Source organism: Heloderma suspectum, chromosome 1 (genome assembly GCF_057233095.1).
Source record: "Heloderma suspectum isolate Gila_16-S chromosome 1, 16-S_ref, whole genome shotgun sequence".
Classification (NCBI taxonomy): domain Eukaryota; kingdom Metazoa; phylum Chordata; class Lepidosauria; order Squamata; family Helodermatidae; genus Heloderma; species Heloderma suspectum.
Window position 1 is genome coordinate 65,868,731 of NC_139458.1, and position 16,430 is coordinate 65,885,160.

The 16,430-nt window shown below is 41.1% G+C and overlaps 1 protein-coding gene across 1 annotated transcript in view; it reads right to left on the reverse strand.

Moving 5' to 3' along the window:
* FMN1 (formin 1) overlaps window positions 1-16,430 on the reverse strand; it is a 188,643-nt gene that overhangs the window by 169,060 nt on the left and 3,153 nt on the right. The window contains exon 2 of the mRNA XM_084844780.1: window positions 15,994-16,111. Within this exon, the coding sequence (XP_084700906.1) occupies window positions 15,994-16,111 (118 nt within the window). The remainder of the gene's footprint in view (window positions 1-15,993; window positions 16,112-16,430) is intronic.

Sequence of the window (16,430 nt, forward strand, 5' to 3'; positions counted from 1 at the left end):
TCCAGGAAATTCCTGACTTGTATGGCGGATAACTTCCTCCTACAGAAAGTAGAGGAAGGAACTAGAGGACCAGCTATCCTTGACTTGATCCTAACCAACAGAGATGACTTAGTGGATAAAGTAGCAGTTACAGGAACTCGGGGGGAAAGCAACCATGTTGTACTTGAGTTCTTGGTTCTATGGGAAGCAAAAGCTGAGTGTAGTCAAACGCGTACCCTGGATTTTAGGAAAGCTGATTTTAATAAACTCAGAACAATGATCAGTAAGGTCCCATGGCAAGCGACTTTAACGAGAAAAGGAGTCCAAGATGGGTGGGAGCTTTTAAAAAAGGAAATTCGCAAGGCACAATTACAAACAATTCCAACAAGAAGCAAAGGTGGAAGACAACAGAAGAAGCCAATGTGGCTTCACAAAAAGCATAGAGATGACCTGAAAACAAAAACGGACACATATAGGAAGTGGAAAGAAGGCCAAGTAACAAAGGAAGAGTACAGGCAGGTAGCCCAGAATTGCGGGGATGGCGTCAGGAAGGCTAAAGCTGAGAACTAGCTGAGGTTAGCAAGGGATGCTAAAAACAACAAAAAGGCTTTCTTCAGCTACATGCATAGTAAAAGGCAGAGGAAAGAAATGGTGGTTCAGCTATTAAATAAGGATGGCAAAACGATAACAGATGACAAAGAAAAGGCAGAGGTGCTCAATTCCTACTTTGGCTCAGTCTTCTCCCAAAAGAGGGTCTATGACCCCCCCGGCAAAGGTGAAGTACAGGCTGAAGGGGCAGGATTGCAGTTTGAGATCGATAGGCATATGGTCAAGGAACACCTAATTACTTTGAATGAGTTCAAATCTCCAGGGCCAGATGAGCTGCACCCTAGAGTAATAAAGGAACTGGCAGAAGAACTCTCAGAACCGCTGTCTATTCTCTTTGAGAAATCATGGAGGATGGGGGAAGTGCCAGATGACTGGAGGAGGGCTAATGTTGTCCCTATCTTCAAAAAGGACAAAAAGGAGGAACCAGGGAACTACAGACCAGTCAGTCTGACATTAATCCCTGGGAAAATTCTGGAGCAGATGATAAAGCAATCCATCTGTAAGCAAAACAAGGCAGTGATTATTCCAAGCCAACATGGATTTTTCAAGAACAAGTCCTGCCAGACGAATTTGATCTCATTTTTTGATCAAGTAACCTCCCTTGTGGACTGTGGGAATGCTGTGGACATAATATACCTCGACTTCAGCAAAGCTGTCGACAAAGTGCCCCATGATATCCTGATGAGCAAACTAGCTCAAAGTGGGCTAGATGAAACAATGATCCGGTGGATCCACAGTTGGCTACAGAATCGGACTCAAAGAGTGCTTATCATTGGGACCTTCTTAAACTGGGGAGAGGTAACGAGTGGGGTACCGCAGGGCTCAGTCCTGGGCCCAGTGCTCTTCAACATTTTTATTAATGACTTGGAGGAGGAGGTGCAGGGAATGCTGATCAAATTTGCAGATGACACCAAATTGGGCGGGATAGCTCATACTTTGGAAGACAGAAACAAAATTCAGAGTGATCTGGATAGACTGCAGCGCTGGGCAGAAAACAACAGAATGACATTTAATAGGGAAAAATGCCACGTTCTGCACCTAGGAAAAAGAAACCAAATGCACAGTTACAAGATGGGGGATACGTGGCTGAACAACACTAGAAGCGAGAAGGATCTTGGAATTGTTGTCGATCACAAGCTGAATATGAGCCAACAATGTGATGTGGCTGCAAAAACGGCCAATGCTCTTTTGGGCTGCATTAATAGAAGCATAGCTTCCAAATCCCGGGAAGTACTAGTTCCCCTCTACTCAGCGCTGGTTAGGCCTCATCTGGAGTACTGTGTCCAGTTCTGGGCACCACATTTTAAGAAGGATGCAGACAAACTTGAGAGGGTTCAGAGGAGGGCAACAAAGATGATCAGGGGACAGAATTTAACCCAGAATTTAAAAAGATAAATAACTTGCAAGCGAACTGGGCCATTAGCTGACTGTTAATTAATTAATCTCTTAATTGTATTAAGTACCAGAAAATAAAATAAAAAGCTGAAAATCCTCCTAGTTATTTTCTTTCATCTCTAAAACATATCTTAAATTTAGCAACCATGGAGTCATGGTGCTCCTATGAACCATGAGCTACTAACAGTGTGGCATAGAAGACATTATGATTAAAAGGACCAGTGCCAGCACCTGACATCCTTGGACAACTGCCAGAAGCCCAGTTCCATGGCAGGGCCTATTGGACATGCCAGCCCTAGGATCTTGTGCTGTGGTTGGGTCTGGAAAATGAGCTCTATTTTAATTACCCACAATGCCCTGGAGGAATGCTATGCCAAGGCATTGTAAGTAATTAAAATGGCAGGTGGCTCACAACTGCTTGGCACAAATTGAAGCATTGCTGTTGCCCATGGCCAGCAGGTAAGCCTGACCGGGGTGGGGTGGGGGCACTGATGTACAGGGGAGTGCTCCAGAGGTATTCTGCAGGGGTGGGGTAGTGCTCCAATCTGGAGCCTGCCCTGATGATAGGCCTCTGCAACTTGTTACCATTGAGCCAAACAGAGCCCAGCTGCCATGCGTGGGTACCCATGTACGTGTACCCATCAGGGACTCAACAAGATTACTGTTTTTGCTGTTTGCCTGGGACTGCAAAAACTGGATGGACATCAAGTATCTGGGAGGCCAGAATACATGGTTGTTGGACTGTGTTCAACTGGGCGGGTCACAAGTTGGGCTGACTGTACTGATGGTATTTCTATTGAACGGCACATCCTCCTTTCAGAGCTTTACAACAAGATATAAGCCAGGGAACTCAGAACCAGTGTGGTGTAGTGGCAAGAGTGTTGGACTAGGAGCTGGGAGATCTGGGTTCTAGTCCCCACTCGACCATGGAAGCTCACTGGGTGACTTTGGGCCAGTCACAGACTCTCAGCCCAACCCACCTCACAGGGTTGTTGTTGTGAGGATAAAATGGAGAAGAGGAGGATAATGTAAGCTGTCTTGGGTTCCTTGCAAGAGGAAAAAAGGCGGGGTATAAATGCAATAAATAAATAAATATAAATAAATAAATAAATATCAGCTTTATCAGTCAAATGGAGTCACATGGCAAAAGTATCTTCTTAATCCAAGTTATGATGCATAGCACATCTTTGGTTAAAAGGGACAACAAAGGCATAGCATCTCTTGCACATTAAATAACATTTATGTGCAGATGCTGCTTCCTTATGTATCTTCAGCAAACTAGGAAACTGTAAGCGGATCTCAAATATTTGCTGTTAACAAACATGTTATTCAGGATTATACAACTTGAAGCAGATTGTGAAGAATTCCAGAAAGATCTCTCGACTTGGTGACTGGATCTCACATAAGGGCATTAGACCAAAGTCAGTAAAAATTAAAAATGAAGAGAAATGAAAGAATATTATATTATAAATCTAACAATCCATGTACAGCTCTTAATTGGGTACAACAATTCCAGAAAGAATTGCTGCAATTATAGTGCAAAAACCATGGGAACAAATGTGCTATATAATGCAAGAAGCAAATGCAATATTGGGATTTAAAACCCACCAATTTAGATGGCTTTAAAAGGGGGCTGGACAAATTCCTGGAGGAAAAGGCTATCAATGGCTACTAGTCCTGATCGCAGCATGCTATCTCCAGTATCAGAGGCAGTGAGCCTATGTACACCAGTTGCTGGGGAACATGGGTGGGAGGATACTGTTGCGCTCATGCCCTGGTTGTGGGTTCCAGGTCAACAGCTGGTTGGCCACTGTGTGAACAGAATGCTGGACTAGATGGACCCTTGGTCTGATCCAGAATGGCTTTTTTTATGTTCTTAGGTTTAATGTCTCATTTTACCTTTTATTCCCCCCTTGCCCTTGCAGTTCTTCCATCTCCTCCATACAATTTTCTGCTTTAACCACTAGATGTCAGTAGCATAACCTCAATGTACTGTAACACACACTTACACACACACACACAGAGAGAGCAGTATTAAACATGACAAATACATCATCTGTATTCATGCCCTGTTTGAGTTCTATTTTGCAAATTAAACATCAGCAAAGGATGCTTGGTAGGCTGTCCAACCACTTTGAAACAACTGAATTTGTGTGTGTTTTTCTAACCTGTGAAATTAAAGTCATTCAAAGCAGATTTAAGTGTAATCAAAGACATATGCATAAAATAATTACACATATGAATGCTTTCCTATAGATTTACAGATATATATTTAAAACTATATACATACTTTAAAATGAGGGATGATTGATGCTGTTTTATTATTTAAAACATAAGAACCTGGTAAGTTTTACGAAGTACATTCTGTGATGTTTGGAACAAATGAGTATTAGCACAATAAACTGCCACGGTAGTTTCAGTACCAGTTCCAGCATGGAAGGTCTGCAATGCAGTGAGGAAATATTGTACCACAGCCCTATTCAGCAGGCACAGATTGGCTCAACCAGTTTACACATGCTTGGAGTGAATTGCAGAAACTATTCCAGCCTCTGCTATGCACTCTGAACTTTTGGTGGGGTGATTTTATGTCAGTCTCTGCCAAAACTCTGCATTTCACATCCAAAAGACTGTGATGCAGCAAGAGATCAATAAAAGCACTTCTGCCTCACTGTATCGCAGGGCCACTGTGATACTAGGGGGCAGAGCCTAGCAGCACTCCCTAGGCTGTAGGAGACCCTTGCTTTGCATGGCCCAAGGCCTTCAAGACAGAGAAGGGGAGATAAAACACCTTTTTCCCCCAGTGAAAGAATCTCAGGTGGCAGAGCTGGGAAAGCACTCAGCCCTGATCTTTGAAAGCACTCTGCCCAGCCACAGTAGGCAATATTGGGCTAGACAGACCAAGGAGCTCTACCAACATAAAACAGCTTCGTATATACTCATGTTTCTCAGGTCTGGATGGTGGCAGATTTGGTGTACGGTTTTATTGGTTTGTTGTGCTGCATGGATTTTAAAAATTTTTGTGGGTGTAGAATTAAGTTGCAACGCTGTAGAATGGTTAACCTGAAATTAGAAAACAACAACAACTAACTTGATGAGCTGTGGCAAGATTCATGACTGTGTGACAGGCTCCAGACTCAAATGGAAAAGCGTGCTTGCAGTCGACACTTAAATAATCTAGAAGCAGCCCAAAATTGCATACTTCATTTTATCAAATCTATCCACCAGAACAAATTAAACTGTTCAAATTCGCACGATGGCTTACACTCAAAACACATAAAATTATATATAGAATAGAAATATTGCTATAAAAATGTTAACATCTCAATTATAAGCTTAACAGCATCAGGCAGTATGTTAAGACAGGGCACAATCCTAGGCGAGTTGAGACAGGAAAAAAGGCCAAACAACTCCAAGCTTGCCACAGCCAGCACAGGTGGAACACACAGCACAACAAAATGGATAAAACAGTACACTAAATCTGCTACCACCTTATACAAACAATGGAATACTTCCAAACCATACAACAAAACCACAACAAATAAATAACCAGTGCTCTTCAAACAAAATAACCAAAAAACAGAAGGAAGCATACATAAAAAGGAAGCTGTCAATTGCATAATTAAAAAAGAGCAAGCATTAAAAACACCAACTGCAACTCCAGTAAAACATATCATCATCAGAACAGAGCATAAGCATCAACCCAGCAGCTTAGAATACGAAGGCTTTACAAAACAAGAATGTTCTACCAGCTCTTCAAAATGAGCCAGTGATATGGATGTCATGTTCCCTTGGCCCTCTCCTTCCTCATGCACACACACAAGAAGAGAGGCTTCAGTCTCACACCTTTAATTCATTATCAACAGGTTCATTACAGATGCAAATCTTCAAAGACTCTCAGGCTACAAAGGAATACAACTGCTTCATTTACAAATGACAACAGGGGATCCAAATGGGAGCTACAATGTTGCCAGCAGTTTGAAACAAGGACTTGCTGGCTAGAATAACTTAGAGAGGGAAGCCCCTCCTTTCCAGTGATGCTCCCCTACATTGACCCTCACGCATCGCCAACCAGGTCGACTGTCTGAGCTCCGCCTCTAACTTTTCCTGCTCCACTCTGCGTTGCAATCTTGCATCCCTCAGGTCACATCCCGCGCTCTTGTCCTGGATTCTCACGGGGGGGGGGGGGCTTCAGGCTCAGCCATCTGGGTGTTAGCATCCTAAGAAACACGCCTATCCATATCTGAACTCGCTCGGGAAGATGCCTCCCCTGGTTCTGGCTGTTCCCCTTCTGAATCTGAACTGCTAACTATCTCCATACGCTCAGAATCAATCCTGACAATGGATTAGGTATAAAACCTTCAAGAGGGAATTCTATAATTGAGCTGCCACCACCAAAAATGCCCTTGCCATAGAAGGTGGCAGAAATTAAGGGAGAACTTCCATCTTAAGTCACATGGAGGGACAAATGGGGGTAAGATGTCCCTAAGGTATCCCGTATCAATGTCATATAAAGGCTCTAAAGGTTAACATCATCACTTTCAGTTCAACCCAAACACTGACTGGTAACCAGTTAAGTATTTTTTAGAACTGGTATAACACGTTGCGTGCAGCTAGTTCCAGATAATGATGAACCTCTGGACCCACTTAACTTTCCAAACTGTCTTCATGGACAGCCCTATGTACAGTGCATTATAGTAGTCAAGTGCAGAAGTAACCAGCCCATGAGAACTTTCCTTAAAAAAAAAGTGCAAAATACTTGTAGCCAATGTTTCAACAAACTAAAACACAACAAAAACAATACGATTTACACAAAGAACACACAAAGAAGAATTAAGATGCAATTGTTGGTAGTTGTTTATGTTGCAATTTATGCTGCATTTCTTAAATTTTCTAATGTCTGGATTATAATAATCCGATGTCAGGAATGGTGAATGGATGGGGGCAGAGTTGTTCATTGTATGGTAAGTACAGATATTGGCACCTTGCTAAAGCTACTAGATAACCAAGACAAAACAGGTAACATTGATTTCTACAGATATTGAGACTTTGCATAGAAAAGATGCAAAGCTACTTTTGCATAAATGTAGGACTGTTAGAATAAATATTCACCTGAGTAACTATCTAGTTGATCTTCCTATGCCAGAAGCAAGTGAGGCTACATATACAATTCATTTATTATGTTGCAACGTATGCTGCAATCGTCCCCCATCCCCACCCCCCAACTCTTGTCCTGTCAGTAAGACAGGAATGAAAGCAACACTGCTGGGCAGCAGCATCCCAATTTCTGTCTCAGTCAACACCTTGCTGCCTCCCTGTTTACAGAAAAATTACTCAGCTGCCAGATCACATGGTAAATTGACTAATTATCCTGTTATAGTGCCAAACATTCAAGATTACAATACAGCAAATAATTACCACCCAGATGGTAAACATTCAACAAGGTTAAATTGACATGTTTCACTGTCCTGTTGCCCATTTCAAACAGAGGAGCGATAATAAAGGGATACTTTCTTTGTGCCATACAGCATGATCCTATGCGTCACATGGTCAGTTCAGGAATGTCCAGAGTTCAGACAACTGAGCATGTGCCATGCACTCACATACTCCCTCCATCCCTTCTGCATTCAAATTCAATTGGTTACTTTTTGTTTAGTGCAAACCATATTCTGGCATTATAATCAAGCCAGCAAGCGATGGTTTACACTTTTGCTCCTAACTAGAATTGCCAAGCAGGATCAAACAAAGGTTCTCAATTCTGATCTGGAGAACAAGCGCAAACCACAGATTCAGGTCTATTGTTGTTATTGTTTCAGTTCATGAGGTCACCCCATTAATTCTGGATAATTTTCTAAGTATGTTCACAATGCCGCCCATCACCTTCCCAGATCACTAATAACAATAGTGAACAACATAGCTTCTTAGGCGAATCCGAGGAACGCCACCTAAAAGTTCATCTTTTAGCAAAATCCCTTGACTTCTTCTCTTGAACCAGTGCCTAACCGTACCCAAACTACACTACACACATAATGGAACAGCATGATGGGCCTTTTTAAACTGAAAAAAAAACCACACTGCTTCAGAAGGGACCCATTGGAACTGCAGAGTAAAGGGATACTTAAGCCTTTCACCCCTCACTCAAGCAGCCTTCTCAGTGTAAAGGGCTGACAGGATTTCATGAATTTGCATGTACTGTGTAGTATATCTCTTACCCATGTTAGTGTGGGTATTAATACCTATATTTTCTCACTTCACTTAGCAAGTCCTCTATGATACTGTATCGATCAATCACTTAGCTAAAATTCAACAAGATTAGATTTTACTGCATTTCCTTTGTCTAGAAAAGAACTGTCTTCTCCAAAAAAAAAGGATGGAATGTTAGACCTGACCAAATATGTAAACATATAGGGCTGGCTGCTATTCTGCAGTCAAGCTACATGAATAGAAGCATCTGAATAAATAATCCTCTAGGCATTTATTGCCCAGTAGAAACATCAGTTTCTCAGAAATTAGAAGATAATTAAGAGGATCAAATATTCCTTTGGGCTGTATATAATCTACAATCAAAGAGATAGTGGGCTGAGCCTTCACAATCCTTCTTTTATAAAGGGCAAAAAATACATTCATGATTTTATGATTTTTAAGCCTACATTCAAAATGTCAGTTGATGTACCTCTCAATGCAAAACAAGCTTGCTTCAATTAAAAAACACTGTAAGTTACTATAAGGCAATTTACAATACTGTTGAAATCCATTTTTCTGTGAAATAGTTTTATTCTCAACATTTCATTTAAGGAATTTTCTGTTGTTGTTTTAATAAGGAGTTTGTCACTCACAGCCTTCCTTCTCTCTCACACACTGAAATAAAAATAGTGTTTATAGCATCAAACTGTGTTCCCATGGAAATTGAGGTGCCATAGAAACAGTATGACTTTGCTGCAGGATGAAGTAACTTAAAAAGGCAATGAAGGAGCAGAGATTTCTAAACATGCAAAAGTACAAATTAACTAGAAAAATGCTACATAAAACAACAAAAGTTACATGAATTCTATCTCAGTGTGATTATTTCTAACAATATCAGCTAGCCAACATTAATTTCTCTTTTTTACTATTAGCTTTTTAAACAGAAGATTTTGCAAATTACCACTGCTTTTATAGCAAGAAACATCACCATTTTGCTGATCGATATCAGATATGACAGTATTTTAAAAGCATGAATTTTATCAATATCATCACCATTTATTGTCAAAGCCAGTTGGTCATAAATGAGACATAAAATATTCAACATTTATCTACTGGCAAGTATCATAATAACACAAAGATAACAGGTCGAACAAATATACAACACTCTTAAATGCCATTGTCATTTGGCAGTCTACCATGTTTTCATCTACACATTTTTAGGGACACAATATCACAGCAGAAGCAAAAGATGCTATATGGTGGTATATTGCAGCAGGTAACAAGGAAGGTGGTCCTCTACCAACTTATCTGGAGAGATACGAAACCACAGCCTTAAAATATACAACAGTGCAGCACCTCAATAGCCTCCCACAAAGGAACATGCTTATAATTAAAGTGAGCACATTTTTTTGCCAACTTCTAGTTGGTTGCTTCTTCAATGTAGGAGAGGCTGGGAGAGAATAAGAGTCATAGCAGAAGAAAATCAAATAAAGATATGAAAATTCGAATAAACACAAAATTATAGTCCTTTAGAAGCAAGAGGTGACAGTTATCATACATGTTATGCAACAAATAACCATGTAACTAACATTGGGAACATATGGTCTGAAATACTCCAGGAAGAAGTATAATGTGGACAGCCAGTGTTGTGTTGTGGTTATTGTATCAAACTAAGACTGCAGAGACCCAGATTCAAATCCACAAAGCTCAGCCTAACCTATCTCATAGGTTGTATGAATAAAATTGGCGGGAGCAGGGAGAACCATGTATGCCATCTTGAGCTCCTTGGAGAAAAGGTGGGATACATATATAATAAATGAATAACTGAAGAAATTAAATGAACTAACTTCAGTTCTCACAATCACATATTATTGTTTTTAATATACCATTGAATAGATGTTTAAAGATTAAGTACAACGAGGAGGCAGAATTTCAAGCTCACTTCACCAAAGGAGGTGCTTAGTTCATGTGAGAGGAGGGGCCACATACACACCCCCATCACTGTATGCTGTCCTTCCCCAAGTTTGCCAGGGCCACAAGACCATTTGGCAACCAAATGCAGAAACGGCCACAAAAACAACACAAGCTCTACGCTAAGAACATTAAGATGTTCACCACTGGGAAGTATAGCCCCAACTCATAGGAATCATAAATAATATAAAAGACATGGGGACCAGGGACCTGGAATTGCTTAGGAATGTAGCTTGATCCTGTTCACAACCTGAGAAAATTTAAAAAGCTATGGCACTTCAGAAGGAAAGTAAACAAAGGAAAACAAACAAACATATCAGAGCTTAACACCCTAGAAGGGGCCTTTGGGGCGAATCTCAAGATGGGTTCCTGGGGAGACTCTCTCCAACAAATGATTAACTGATTGTGACTAACCCATCTTGAATGGAAGGGCCCTGCCTATTCTCTTGCTCCCATTTCTTGACTGCTACCTTGTATTGTGACTCTTACCCACCTTTGACTTTGCATCTGCTTCTGGCCCCTTCAGCCTACCATTGCTGCCAGGCTCAATCTTCTGCCTGGCTAAGGGCAAAATACAATGGGGCACTTACAACCCTGCTGATTCTCATCCACCACTTGCAGAATTCCCATCCACTGCTTCCCATCCACGGCTTGCAGAATGAAGTTTTAGCACTTCCGGCCCAACTGGAAACAAGCGAAAATGGTCATATCTAGAATGGAGCAGGTCAATGAAGCTCACATAAGGGAGCGCCACAGCCCCATCCTAACTGAGAAACAAGCATTTCCATTCGATTCAGGGCTTCCTCTGGAAAGTGTGAAATCTCTGTTGTGCAAGTGGTGGGTCCTGCTTGTGCAATAGAATCGGTGGGATCCACCGCTTGCACAACAGAATCTGCAGGGCACAAGTGAATCGGCAGAGGTGTAAGCACCCCATTGGATTCTGCCCCCTGACTCCATTCTTGCCTCTGGCCCTTTGACTCTTATTTTCCTGATCTGATGCCTGACCTCACTCATCTGTGACCACATCATTACCCTTCTGATCCTCATCTGTCTGCACCTGAACTAGACCCCAGATCCATCCCGACACATGGAGTGGAGCTACTTTAGCCACCCCAAAATAGCATGGCCATAGCTACTTATGTTTTGGGTTACTAACTGGACAACAAACCGAAGGAAAATGATTAAGTGATAGGTTAGCTAAGTGTTAGATCTGGGTATTGCTACAGCCTAGGGATGAGAGACCCAGGGATGCTTGTGTTCGTCAAGATTCTCCCAACTCCACTTCATAGCTTCTGTATTTTATATTTCAAAAAATTAGATGGGATTATGAGAACTGAAGTTACTTTGTCTCATTCCCATTCTTTTTGGGACCTGCATTTCTTTTTCGCTTGAACGGGAAAGGTGTGCATTTTGAACAGGATGCTTGAGCTTGCCAAGATTCTCCAAGCTCCACTTAGTAACTCAGTTCGTCTTGCTCCCATTCTTGTTTGTGACCTATTTTCCTTTTTGTTCAATTGGGGAAAGTATACATTTTGAACGGGAAAAGTGCACACTCTCCCCCCATTTACTAAAACATGAAAATGTGTATTTTTTTAAAAATCACATTTTAAAGTGCACATTTTTCAAAATGCACAGTTTTTGAACATGAACGGAAATTCAGGAATTTGTAAACTTTTTTCCAAAAAATACGTTCCCATTCACATTCAGGATTGCAAGCTGGGCAAGTTCTAATAATTTGCTAACTGAAACAATATTCCTGTACATCCTCATGAGAATTGTATTCTACATGAAGAGAAAACCTCCCATTAAACACAGACTTAAGTACAGGCAGTGAAAGCAAGCATACCTACTTTCTCAGTGATGGGAATGAACTATTTGGCAGCCTTTAGTATCAAGTTAAATTAGGAATGGATGGATCTCCATTTTTCTGTTCCATCAGCATTTTGCAGTTTTCAAGTTAAATTCCATGTTGTTCCTATAATGCTGATTGCTACACACTCTTACGTATCAGGTAATGAAATTACATATAATAATTCACAGATAGATGTATTTACTGTATGTACTAACCCTGTGCCATAATTAACACATCTTTGTACGTACATATTTTCATTTTATTTCAATCCTTGTCTCTTCTCTTGACCCAATTTGGTTTCCCCCTTACCAATCTAACTTAGTTCTCTCTTCTTGCCTCCTTTTTCAGCATCCTTTGAATAATTTTCTGCGTGTCCAGCTTGCTCTTCTTTCCCACCTGGCCAGATATGGGGCCAGCTTTCTCTATGGTTTTAATCAGATTGTTGCAGCTGTAGCCCAAGAACTGAAAATATACTTTCTTTGCATATGTGCAAAGACATACATATACACAAATAATTACATTTAGGGAGCAATCCTATGGCCGCTAGACAGCAACTAGACAGCCATAGGATATCTGGTTTTCCGGGAACCGACTTCCCCCCACTTCTGCGCTGCCTCCTTGCAAGAGGAGTTTGGAGCGGCCGAAAAGGGGCATGGCTGGGGGTGTCCTATGTGTTGTACAGCAGCCTCCTTCCCCGCTCCATCCTCCCGCGGCTAGATAGCCACAACTGACTGTCTAGCCGAACAAGCAGGGCAGGAGAAGTGCAGAGGGAACGATCCCTTCCGTGCTTCTCCTGCCCGGCTTTGGATAGGCAGTCGCCTCCAAGTTTGGAGGCAGCCGCCTATCTAGATAGGATTGCTCCCTAATTGTTGTTATGCTGTTACATGTGTATATTGACTGAAAAGATCAGAAACTTGCATCTTAGGATCTGGAGTGGCATATAAACGTGAGAAAGACATGCAGACCTGTTCATCATTCCACTTAGTGTAGATATATACATTTCCAGCAGTATCCAACTGTGTCATTCTGCTATGCAAATGACATTGCACTAGAGGAAACTACATTTTGAATTATGCACAAGAGAAGAATCCAAGTAAAGTTACATTTGCACAAGCACAAACAGTTGTGCAACTGGTTGCACAAGCATAATGCATAAGTGAACGCACAATGGAAAGATTTAGTGGAGCTCTGCTTAGTGCTATTTGAGTTTGCAGAATGACACCATTAGATACTGCCCTTTGGAAAGAAATATGTGCTGTGCAGATAGATTCCTCAGGCATCCCTAACTTAAACCCGATGAACTAAACAACCCAATGAACTAAACAAGAACATAATACAGATTTTAGCACAAGTATGTGTGGCTAGATCAGGACAGCAGGATCTTCTGCATAGGCTTTAAGGGCAATTATACAATAATGAGAAGAGAGGCAAAGGCCTCTTGTATAAACGGCATGAAAGTAGGATTTATACCCTGTACAGATAGCTATACGCTCTGCCTAACTCCTCTGAATATAGTATTTCTGTCTTGTTTGATTTGAGTCACTGCTAAATTCCCATCTCTTTCAGTCACTGAACGAGTACTGATACATCAGAATCCAAGCTCTAAATGAATTAGAATACATTTGGTACGTTAATTATTGCCAGTCAAAGCAGTACAGTAACAGCCAACAGCACTATACACAAGATCTGGTACAGTTCTAGCTCCTTTCAAGCAACTTTCCACTGAATCATCATCTATACTTTCCCATTACTAGTATAATATGAAATGTTTTTAAAAGAAGAAGAAATAAAATGTTTTAATTTACAAAAAGTGTTTTAAAAAAATCTACCCCTCCTGCCAAACAACAAACACGCAGCAGGGATATGAAGGCAGCTTAGTCTTCAGCACAGAAACATTTTTTCAGACATATACTCTGAGGCCATAGTTTCTCTCACATGAGTCAAGGGACAGTAGACCTGGCTCTGCCTTTCCCTGGCAGTAGCCCTTAGGCTACTGCAGTCATCACAAGAGGTGGAACTGGGTTGCTCTGGGGCAGATGACGAACAACGAAAGGGGATGCGAACCAGGTAAGCCCCTATGTGCTGCTTCAGATTTAATTGGTTACTTTTTGTTTAGCGCAAAACCTAGCATCCAAACCAGCATACTAGGGTTCGTGCTTGTTCTCCTAACCAGAATTGCAAAGCAGGATCAAACAGCGGTCTGCAATTCTGATTTGGACGACAAACACAAACCATGGGTTATTGGTTCAGATGTATTGTTATTATTGTTTCATTTCATGAGTTCATCCAATTACTGTAATTCTGGATCATTTTCTAAGTATATTCACGATGCCTCCTGGATAGATGCTGTCTGGAATGTTGTCAGCATACTCCTACCTTTTCCCCCAGATCACTAATAAAAATAGTGAATAATATAGGTTCTGAACTAGGTAAGCAACTATCGGCTGCTTCAAACTGACCCAAATCCTGGCCCCAATGCCATAACTCTCCTGGGAAGGAATACAGATGAAGAATACATTGTACGGCCAGTTTTTTAATGTTTAATTTATGTGAAGATGAAACTTGGATGACAACAAACAGCAGCCACAGGGACATGAGTTGGAAAACCACCGCACTATTGCAGGTGAGTTAGTGGCAATCTGGATTTACCAGGCTATGCACAGCTGCACCAATTTCTTCCTCACATTGGGTTAGATCCAGAATTCTCCTCCTGCAAACAGAAGAGCTCTTTCCATCTGCAGAAGGATTCTGATCCAGTAGAGGAATCCTACTCCTGAATGGAGAAAGAGACGATCTGCATTGATTTCCCCTCCCTCTGTAGTCCTCTATTCCCCCACCCCCATCTTCTCTGGAGTGTTGGGGAAGCCTCTGGAACAGTGGGGGAGGTGGTGCTGGGAGCTGCAGAGGAAAGTTGGAATTGATGAAGCTCACCTCTTCACCCACTTTCCACCAGTGGGAGTGTTGTAAGTAGAACTCTGCTCAGGGAATGCTCCCACCAGTGGAAAAGAAGCTGGATTCAACCCAACCTTTATATTGTGATACAAGTACAGTTCAGAGCCATTGCCACAGAGGTGAGGGGGAGGGCTTCCCCCCAGGGATACTCCAGACCCCTCTGGGAGCTTCACTGTATGCAAAACAGGACTTCAGAGAAGGGTCCTGTTTTAGAAGTATCTCCTTGTCCTGCATTACTTGATAAAACTTTGTGAGCAGCCTCAAGTGCAATGCAATGCAAGGAGCTACAGCTGGCAACAAAACAGGGTGCCCCAGAGGGAACATAGAACTACTTGCATGCGCATACATAACTCTTGGGAAATGGGAAGATTAGTATAATTTTGCTTTTTAAAACAAGTTAGTACAAGTTGTGTGACATGAAAGAAATTAAGTTGGAAAGGCTATAAAAGTCACCCTTCAAATGTAGCATTTCTTGAAGACATACTACTTAATAATGGCCAATCTTTGAGCAGCTATTGCAGAATAATCTGCAATCTTCTAATAACAAAACAAAACTGAACAAAGCAACTTGACTATTTTTCACATGCTCCAAAGCAAAGAATCAAATAAAGCTATGTTGTATTTCTATAACCTATGGACTTGAAAAACAGAGGTTCTTAAATGCAAATATCAAAGTAAAATGTAGAATCAATATTCAAAATAAGAAAGCTGCACAGAATTTCTCAATGAGTTAATGCATTGATTTTGGTGTATGTTCACTGACTATAACAGTCACATCATGATTACACTTTAGTACAAAAATAACAAGCAACCCATTTTTATACCCTTTTCAAACTTATTTCCAGTAGTCATTTAGCATGGGATAAGCAAACAGAACTGCATTCTACAAATGTAACAAAATTCCTACTTGTCAGCCTTTGAAAACTAATTACAGTACCAGAAATAATACAAATAACTTTTCTTTTCAAGCATAATATAATGACCGCGTAAGAGCCCGTGCAAGAAGCCTAACATGGCTACTTCAGATCATTTATAGAAATGTTATTCTGTATTACCTGCTTCAGTATATTTTAATCCTACTTTTTCTTCTTCATCCTTTGCTTTGGGTGGTGGCCAGACAGTCTGGAGTCTTCCTGGAGTCTTGTCATCCTGTTCTGAGGGAATTACATCAGCCTGTTGAAGCAAAACAAAATAGTAATTTAGGATATATTAAAATACAAAAACATTATGACGTTTAACAACTTTTGCTCATACACCTTTTTCTTCTTCCCCTCCCCGTTTTTTCCCCGCTTTACATCCAGCAGCCTGAGTAAGAATTATCATGAACTTCAAAGCTTGCTCACTATCTTGCGACATTTTAGTTGGTTCTAATAAAAATCAGCCACAGATAAACCACTGTATTGGCCCCAGAAGCGTAGCCAAGTCATTTGTAGTGTTAGAGGGGCCTAGAGTTCCATAATGCTTCCTTAAGTTCATTATTGTTGCAGTTCCC